The sequence below is a fragment of the Perca flavescens genome, chromosome 6 (genome assembly GCF_004354835.1).
Source record: "Perca flavescens isolate YP-PL-M2 chromosome 6, PFLA_1.0, whole genome shotgun sequence".
Classification (NCBI taxonomy): domain Eukaryota; kingdom Metazoa; phylum Chordata; class Actinopteri; order Perciformes; family Percidae; genus Perca; species Perca flavescens.
In genome coordinates, this window is record NC_041336.1 from 18,650,975 (window position 1) to 18,660,854 (window position 9,880).

The 9,880-nt window shown below is 43.3% G+C and overlaps 1 protein-coding gene across 1 annotated transcript; it reads left to right on the forward strand.

The window, feature by feature from the left end:
* The first annotated feature begins 3,328 nt into the window (after positions 1 to 3,328).
* Positions 3,329 to 9,880, forward strand: crabp2a (cellular retinoic acid binding protein 2, a). Its single transcript, XM_028580629.1, has 4 exons — positions 3,329 to 3,658; positions 7,083 to 7,261; positions 7,880 to 7,996; positions 9,158 to 9,880. The coding sequence occupies exons 1-4, from the start codon at positions 3,577 to 3,579 to the stop codon at positions 9,206 to 9,208; spliced, it is 429 nt and encodes a 142-aa protein (XP_028436430.1). The 5' UTR covers positions 3,329 to 3,576; the 3' UTR covers positions 9,209 to 9,880.

The window sequence follows — 9,880 nt, forward strand, 5'->3', positions numbered from 1 at the left end:
GATTCAAGTTTTCTGATCAATAACGATCAATTTGTAGTTAACAGAAGTAGTAACAGAAAAACATTAAATACATGGACATAACAAGATAGAACTGGAAGTTATGAGTACTTTTATTGTCGATAAATCTATTGATCATAGATAACCAAGATGTTGAAGAATCCAAGGAGGTGTCTTTAAATTGCTTGTTTTCTCCAACCAACAAGAAAGAAAAGCAGCAAGCTGTAGACAGCAAATGTTTGGATGTTTTGCCTGATAAAGGAATGAAATGATTCAATGATTATCAAAAAAGATTGTAATTCATTCTTTGTCAATCCATAAATCAGCTAATTCAGCACTTTCAAATTGTAGAATTTCCAAAACAGAAACCAAACATTCTATGTTAATGTTGCTGTGAATTTCTCTTGTTGTGTGTTTTTTCCGTAAACTCAGGCTGATAAGAGTCAACCATTATTGTAAAGAAATCACAATGCTCTTTGTTTTGCTTACAACTGGTACAGCCTGTAAATCTGTTGTGAATCTGCGCGTTGGCAGTTGGAGATATCAGTTACTAACAGGGTTTTTGGGTATGAGCGAGAACACAGAAAGATGAAGATGACGGAACAAAAGTAGTGAACAGTATACGGGCGGATAATAGTTGGAAGGAAACAAAAGGAAATGAGGAGGAGTGAAATAAAGTTGGCAGCGGAGGAGCAAACTAATACATCCAAAGACAGAGGACACTCTCTTTACATAGCCTGTCGCCCTTACTCTCTCTCACTGTTTCTCAACCTCTCCATCTCTGTCACTATGTGTTTGCCTTTGATCTCCTAGCTCTCTCTGCCTCTGTCTCTCTTTGCTGACTCACTCTCCCTATACTTTCCTCCACAACAATAAGATAAAAAATGACCTGCACTCTAGTCTCTAACTTTCTCACCGTTTCCCCCCTTTTCTTTCTTCTCCTTTCCATCCTTTCCCCTTCTGTTTTCCCCTTCTCCCTCTCTTCAGCGTGTTTGAGGAATGTGTCAGACCAGCACAAAAGAACAAAAGCATGAAAGGAGGAGGAGGAAGAAAATGAGAAGGGGGGAGAGAAAAGAAAGTTGCATGAGGTAAAGGAGAGGCAGAAAGGAAAAGGGGGAATGGAGGGAAGGAATGAGCGGAGAGAGAAAGGTTGAGAGGAGCAGAGCACGGTTGAGTGGATCTGAATGCTGAGCGGTGCTTTGTCATCACGTGCTGACATGCAGCATCACACACATTTCAGAGCTCTTTATCAAGCCCCCTCTGGACAGCACGCACACAAGATGGGTGAGGCTGTTGGTGCTATACTGCACGGCTGCCTGTTTGATTCAGTGGCCTTTGATGCATTTCTTGTTGTGTCATGGTAATATGCTAATGTCCTGCGGCGAGGCTGAAGATGAATTTTCCCAACACCAGACAGCTTTCTATTGTAACCTTTGTGTTTGCATCAGTCACTTTCAAACTGGGGGCATGATCAATCCCCTTTTTCTGAACAGACCATGTTAGACAGACCACCATAGCAGAAGTGAGGCAGCCTGATGCTGTGTTTGCTTGAATATTTATATATATATATATGCCCATATATATATATACAGTGCACAGGTATGATCAGAGCTCTAACAGTCGGTCACTCATATATATATATATTAAATGCAAGGTGGCACAAAAATATATTATATATACAGTATATATATATATATATATATATATATATATATATATATATATATATATATATATATATATATATATATATATATATATTCTTGTGTTAAATTGGATGTGGACCTATCTTGCCTTTAAATTGTAATTTTCTACTTTACTGTACTTCATTTCATTATTGAAGCAAACACTTCAACAAGCAACACTCAGGGTTAACAACTGAAATTACAGTTGATATGGTTGTCTGATGGCTCACCTCTGTTGTTTGGACCAGGAGGAACTTGTAAGGACATGTTGTGATTGTGGCATGGTGTGTGGCCAATGAGTGGTGTGTGTGTGTGTGTGTGTGTGTGTGTGTGTGTGTGTGTGTGTGTGTGCGTGCGCGCGCGCTGATAAAAGGAAACAATGTGAGCAAGCTTTGTTCACATCAAACACAGCCGCAGGCCACAATGCAAGGCACTGGATTTGGACGCGGGTCTGTGCGTAAAAGCGCGTATTGCGTTACCAAATATCAATCTGAGGCTGTTATTCACCTTTGTTAGTCAGTGTTCTGTTATAAGTCTGGAACTGATCTGGTGTATTAGCGTGGTGTGCACGTGTAGTCTATGGGGTGGGGGGATGCCTCCCCCCATTCGCAAATCACCCGGTTTACCCCGCGCTAATTCGCCGTGCAGTGTAGCGGATGGGATCATCCATCAAGAGTCAATAGTTAACGTCGCCTTTGTCCCTTTGCCATCCATCATCAGCGCGTGCGTGTGCTGAGACATTGTGTGTGTGCGTGTGTGTGTGCTCTTTATAGGACTACCTCCGACCCGAGGGGCCCCTGACCCTGCCCTGTCCAAATGCCCCGGTGTCTCCTCCTCTTTCCCCTTTCTTCCGTCCGAGCAGCGGGGGGCGAAAAGCTCTGAGGACATACCACCTCTTATTTTAATTTGTGCCTCTCTCCTTGCTTCGGGGTGTTTTTCCCTCTTACGCAGGCCCCGTTAAATGGATAGCCCACCGGCCGAGGCCAGAAGCTGTATCCCATTACCACCGCTTTTATTTTTATGAGACACCGCCGTGGCGCACAGGAGGCTGGGGTGAACTTGGCCCCTCTCTCTCTCTCTCTCTCTCTCGCGCTCACACACACACACACACACACACACACACGCACGCACGCCAGTCTGGCAGTTGACTGGTTCTTCCTTCGCACCGCCCTGCCAAGACGACATGTTCTGTCAACAGACGGGCCTGGCTGACATCCTCCCTGATTTGCACTAATAATGTTCACTGTGTTGAAGTCATTAATTCAACTGTGCCTTTACTGGCTGCATCACAAGTGGCAAAACACACCATACAACTGTACATATTATATAATAGTATATCAAGTCTGCAGACTGGACAGACAGGACAGGACCATCAGGGTGCGGCCACTTTGGCTAAGGGCCTTTTTACAGTCGCCGTCATTCAACCTACGCGCGTGGATGAGAGGCGTCTCCGAGTCCAAATGTATGGAAAGCCAAAATGCTGCATGCATGGGCTGCTCTGAAGTGCACATGTTGCCTTCAGGGGCGTGGTCAGGTTGAGGCGCTGAGGAGCTCTGCCTGCTATCTGTTGGCATGAGGGGCGTGTCCGCATAGAAAGGGGCGTGTCAACCACGACAACTATCTTTGCCTTCCGTGCCATTCATTTATAACGCAGCCACTTATACGGTGCACAGGCACGTAAGCAATATCAGAGCTCTAACAGTCGGTCGCTCATCTCTGGAAGAGTACATAAGTAATTGGACGGGCAGAGTCAAATCATCCGGCGCGGCCACACACGAGATTCAGAAGGGACAGTTGGAGCATTTTGACGCAAGACGCGCAGGCACAGCAGCGCACACACAACACTTGGACCTGACAGTTCACCTATTAATCCGCAAACTACCTGCAGTCTAACATGGAGCGCAAAATCCCTAATTTTGCCGGCACATGGGAGATGAAGAGTTCTGAAAACTTCGAGGATCTCTTGAAAAAGTTGGGTAAGTGATAGAAATTATGATTTAAAACTCACCGTGGCCTAATGTGGCAGCTTGACAGTTTTTTTTCCGCGAGTGGTTGAAGCTTTTATTTCTGTGCGTAATGACACAGATTAGATGTGTCAGCTCAAACTGTAGCTTTCTCAGCACATTTATAGGTCAAATCTTCCTATGTGCCCGTGCACAACCCTCTGTAACGCATGGGTGGGGGGTCTTTGTCATTCTGCAGAACCCAAAACTCAGTACTTGGCCCCCAGCCAGCCTCACCCCTCTTCTCCCCCTTTGGCCTCCCCTACTAACACAATAGAGACAAACGGCGGCACATCTGCCCGTGTCGCAGCCTCAGAGTGTGTGTGTGTGTGTGTGTGTGTGTGTGTGTGTGTGTGTGTTGAAGAGGACCTTATGGCACTATACAGTGCAGGACAGTCACATCGTTATCTGAAGTGACAGCCGGGGGAAAAGACAAACTGCTTGCTGAGATTCACACTGTTTTGTCACGTCAATGGTGCATATGGAGTCTGGGCAGGCATCAGTGTGAGTGTGTGTGTGTGTGTGTGTGTGTGTGTGTGTGTGTGTGTGTGTGTGTGTGTGTGTGTGTGTGTGTGTGTGTGTCTGTCTGTCTGCATCAGAGCAGTCCGTCATTGGGCCTAGTAGCCAATTCCCATTAGATGACTTGCCAGTGCACACCTCTAATTTATATCATCACGTAAACGCAAACGGAGAAATGACTGCACCAAACAACGCCGCCTTTTCTCTAGGACACGCACGCACGCACTCACGCACACACACACACACACACACACACACACACACACACACACACACACACACACACACACACACACTCTACTGCATATGGAGATTATTGAATATGAAATGCCACTATTGTTCTAAATGTAGACATATCACCACTGGGCGTGAGCAGAAATTCCAACTTACCTGTTAGACTGAAGCACCAATTAGCGTTTAATGTGTCTCTAACTCTGTCTGTCCATCTCAAATGTATTCTCTCTCTCTCTCTCTCTCTCTCTCTCTCTGTGTGTGTGTGTGTGTGTGTGTGTGTGTGTGTGTGTGTGTGTGTGTGTGTATGTGTGTGTTTCAGGCGGAAAGTCGGGGCTATAACAAAGGGAAATATGGCAGTGTGATGATATGGCACTGTGCGCAATGACAGGGCAGGGTTGTTTGTGTGCATTTGTGCATGTTTATTTGTGTATATGCTTGTGTGTGCTTTCTTAATGTACTGCAATACTGTGTGCAATACTGCCAAAGACCGAGGTGTAAGACAAGTATTCCTGGAGAAAGAACTGCAACAGTAATGCAGGTTAAACTCTGAATGCAGGCTAAGTTACACTGTTGTACGCAATACTCTTTCTCCCTCACACACTAATACACAAACACATGTGCATGTGTTCCTATTATTTCCCTCTGCATTGGCATGACTTACAGAGATAAATAGCTCTTAGTTTCATTGGGGGGCAAAGCGCAGCTGTACGCAGCCTGTCAGCACCCAGCACCCTCCATCCTCTCTTCCTTTCCTCACTTCTGCTCTCCTCCCCTCGTCTCCCCTTGTCCCAAATGCTTCCTCTGCCCTTTGCTCTTTGACCTCTGAACCTGACCGTCTGTCTATCTGAGTGTGTACTCATGTGGCCAGGTCTGTGTGAATTTAAGCATTTTAGTCCCAGGTTTGCAAAAGTCTGTTCAGGTAATTTCTAACTTTGAACAACTGCAGTTACTTGAGAAGCTTCAGCCCCCTCTGTGGCTCCCAAATGGTCAACAGGCCGGCACTTGACTCCTGTCTTCACACTGAGCCAACAGACTGAGGAGAGGAGTCAGTTAGTGTCTGCAGGTTGGGTTGTTACTTGAAAGAATCAAAACTTTTAGGAAGGAGACATTTTTGTTTTCAAGCTGTTATATTTTCAACTAAGGTTTCTGGACATATAAGGAATGTCAATTAATCAACCAATCATTTTTGCACTACCAGCCTTTGCCACCACATTACTGTATGCAGTGGCGGAAGAAGTATTTATATCCCTAACTTAAATAAAAGTTGCAATGCCACACTGTAAAATAACTCATATCATATCATATCATAAATATAAGGTAATGCATTTAAAACCATTCTAAAATAAAAGTAAATACGTTTTGTCAACAAGTACCAGCATATTGAGTCTGTTTCAGGCCAGGGTTTCAGATTATTATATATATTACATAACTGGGTTGTTATTAATATGATAATTTTAACGTATTTACATGCTGTTGCATAGTTTAATCTATACCAATCATATTTTTGTAAGAAGTTTTGGATGTGCATTTTTCTTCAATAACTGTCACATATTGTAAATGTATTGCAGTAAAAAGTACAATATTTCCCCTTGAAATGTAGATTATTAGTATAACATAGCATAAAATGTAAATAATTACGAGCACAGCAAAAAGTGCGCTTACAGTAAGTACAGTACTAATTTCCACCCCTGACTGCATGTCTGTGAAACTAGTACCAAATATATGAAAATGAAAAAAGATGATAAAAATGAGAAGACACTGAGTATTACACAGTGAAAAAAAAAAATGAATCTGCACACAATGGCAATGCACAAAAAACCCGGTGTTATGTCTGCTGTAAGTGCATACAGTGTGCAGCCTGGACATCCTGCATGCATGCTGAATGACATGTGCATTTCAGAGTGTGTATATATTTATGCTTGGTGACAGGTGGGAATGTGTGAGAGGTGAGAAACCCAACTCGACGGCAGATACACGCTGGACGACGTACACACTTCCCCTCACACTTAGGCAGAGATCTTCACACACACAGACCACTGGCCCTCGTCTGTCTGTCTGATTCCCTCCCTCCCTCCCTTACCGGTCTGCTCCTGGTTCCCTCTCTTTTCATGCTGTATCATCAGTTTCACTGCAGCACACTATGGAAATACGAGCTCTCTCTCTGTGGTTGAAGAATAATAAAGTAGAATAATGCAGATTACATTGCAGACAGTACAAATAACCATATTGCTCTGTGTGTTTGAGTCTATGTGTGTGCAAGGATGATTAAGTCTGGGGGAATGCAGATGTGCTGGGCATTACCTCATTGTTTCCTCTGTCATCATTATTGGACAGAGCTGTGCAAAGCTAGGCTGCTCTTTTTAGTGTGCAGGAGAACACTGTGAACAAGCAGCAACTCCACACCACTCAAACATACACCAACACAAATCCTTTAAACCAACCCTGTGTGACACAAAAAAGATCTGTCCTCCTGTAGCTTTGAACTGCTTGCATGGGTATCCACAACAGTTTGTGAAAGCAAGTGTTTACATGTGTCTTTGTGTGTCCTTTATATGAACCCCAAATTTCATTTTACCTATACTCTTTCTAGTTTTGTCATCATTTCCTTGTCTTATGTGTGTATGTGTGTGTTTGTTTTTTTTAGGTGTGAATGTAATGCTGCGTATGATTGCGGTGAAGGCAGCCTCCAAGCCACTGGTGGAGATTACGCAGGATGGAGAAACGCTGTCCATTAAAACCTCAACCACAGTCCGCACCACCCACATCACTTTCACTGTGGGCCAGGAGTTCAATGAGGCCACGGTGGACGGACGTCCCTGCACGGTACGCAGCACGCGCACGCAATCGCACGCACACACATACACAATCACACTCAATCGCATGCACACACACACACACACACACACACACACACACACACACACACACACACACACACTGAATGGGCATTTGGGGAGGGAGGGGTCCCGATTACATCAATCTGTTTAATTTGGCTTTTCATCATATTTGGATTGATAGCATATCTTTACTCCTCCCTTAGTCTCTGAAGGCCTATGCTACACTATGCTCCCTCACTCTTTACGACCCCTTTCAACTTCCCGTCTTTCCTCTGTTCCCCCTTCTTGCCCTCCGTCCCTCCCTAATTCTCCCGTTGCTTTCCCCGTTTTCCCATACATGGCCTCTGTTTGGCCGTCTCCAAAGCAAACACATGCAACCAGCCAGCGCTTCGCTCTAGTAACGATGAGCGCATCACAAGTTATCACCTCTCAGAGATGGGCCTGCTCCACCTTTGTTGTTTTCTTTCTCCACTGGCCACTCTCTCATTATGTCCCTTCCCTCTGAATAGCGTCATATAAATCTGTGCATCCATTCATTTGTACATTCAACAGCTAACATGATGTGTCTAAAGGTTTTTCCCCTTCTCGCTTTCTCTGTCCTCAGAGTTTTCCACGTTGGGAATCTGATAGTAAGATCAGCTGTGAGCAGACTCTGCAGAAAGGAGAAGGGCCGAAGACGTCCTGGACCCGAGAGATTACCAACGATGGCAAACTGATCCTGGTAAAGCACACAAACTATTCCCTAATCAGAGTTTAGATTGAGAACCAACAAGGTTAACACTTTACTGTAGATTATAGAGCACCATTTACAGTGTAATTATGTTGTACACTTGAGCTATCATTACAATTCTTAACCGTATCTACCTTTAGTGTGTTGTGGATGTGGATGGTTTTGGGTTTGAATCAGACTAGTTACACATCAATTTGACTTTGACAGAAACTTTTGTTGTTGCATTCAATGCCTTTTTAAGGCCACCATGTTTTTTTTTTGTTCCTCCCTTTTACCGAAATCCTTGCACTGGTAGCTTCTGGTATGTATTTTATTAGTACCCTATTTGTACAACAAAATGACATTTCCAGGCTATAATCTGAACATACATAATTACATAATTATATAATTGGGCTCAGAGTACTATAACGCCAATCTAATTATTCTCCTGGCAGAAGATGAAAGAGCTTCTGTCAAGATTACAATGCAGGTACAGGCATCAGCTTGATGTCATGTTACTGATGTGTTTACTGAAGGATGATAAAGAAACACTAAACAGGTCTGGGTCAAATATGATTTGAGTTTTGGTTTACTGACAGCTACCAAAACTCTCTTCTGTGAATAATAAGGGGCCTGTCCATCAACAGAACTGTATTTATTAAGAAACCCCACACAACTGGCAGGTTGACTAAAACTAATTTTAAAAGTATTTCAAATAATTATTTGACTCAATACCAGTAAACCAGTCCAACCAGAGATGGCACATGCATCCTACACAGTCCTCTCTGGAGTAAATAGTTTTTTTCAGAAAGTGTATACAGAATAAGTATGGTATTTTCTGGGTGATGTTTGCTTGAGGGTTGTCAGGAAGTTCAAGTCTAAGACTCATGGCGTACTCTTTAAAGCACCAAACATAACAGCTTTTTAGAAGCCAGCAGAAACTGTGTGAGTGTTGTGCACGGAGTTGCATTTTTGCATAAACAACTTTCCGTAAATAATGTTTTTTTCCAAACAGTCTGGCACAGTGAGATTATTTGGGTTTTAAATGCTGGAGACATTAAAAATAGCTCCATTTGGAGGTTTAATGGCATGTTCTACAAAAAAAAAGTTTTAATTTGAATGTGAATTCACATTGATCTGTAGATAACCATCCACATTCTCCTCTCTTTTCAGACCATGGGAGCAGATGACGTGATATGCACCAGAGTCTACGAGCGACAATAAACAAGAGCACTTCTCACTTTTCGTCCTTCCAGCTCCCCGTGTCCTGCATCACCACTTGCGTCTCTACTCCCCCTTTGTTATGGCAGCCTGTCTATAGTTTTATTCCAGTATCTCTTCATTATGTAATACATGTGGTAACTGTATCTAGTATGTCACATATCTACACGATGGTCTTAGCTCCTGAGTTATCCCCCCTGTCTCTCCAGCTCTATCAAACGTGACCAGCTGGGTTTTAAACATGAAAATGTATGTTGGATTTGTTGATTGACAGCTCATTTATTTGGCTTTGTGTTTGTGTGTGTGTGTGTGTGTGTGTGTGTGTGTGTGTGTGTGTGTGTGTGTGTGTGTGTGTGTTTGTGAGATAGAGAGTTTGTGTGACAGCAGAATAGGTGTATTCTGTAGAGACTATATCTGTAGATGTGTAAACCAATCTTTGAGCTCTTCCAGTTTTAGGTCAGTTTTGATGTGCCCCTCCTGACTGTTCCTTTAGCCTTGCCCAACAATTTTAACCTTTTTCTATCTTATGACGACGTTTTATATTTATTACTACACTAGGAGTCTGTTACAGTACTGCTAAAGTTTTTACTTTGCGTCTCTTTTATATGAAATGTGATCGTAGGAAACAACACTTTCTATGGGAAACCAATAAAGCACGACACAAACTCAGGCTGA

Excerpts from the sequence above, each read along its gene's own strand:
- crabp2a (XM_028580629.1), top strand. The coding sequence starts at position 3,577 with ATGGAGCGCAAAATCCCTAATTTTGCCGGCACATGGGAGATGAAGAGT. Across the intron at positions 3,659-7,082 it reads GGATCTCTTGAAAAAGTTGG|GTGTGAATGTAATGCTGCGT; the intron begins GTAAGTGATAGA and ends TGTTTTTTTTAG. Across the intron at positions 7,262-7,879 it reads TGGACGGACGTCCCTGCACG|AGTTTTCCACGTTGGGAATC; the intron begins GTACGCAGCACG and ends CTCTGTCCTCAG.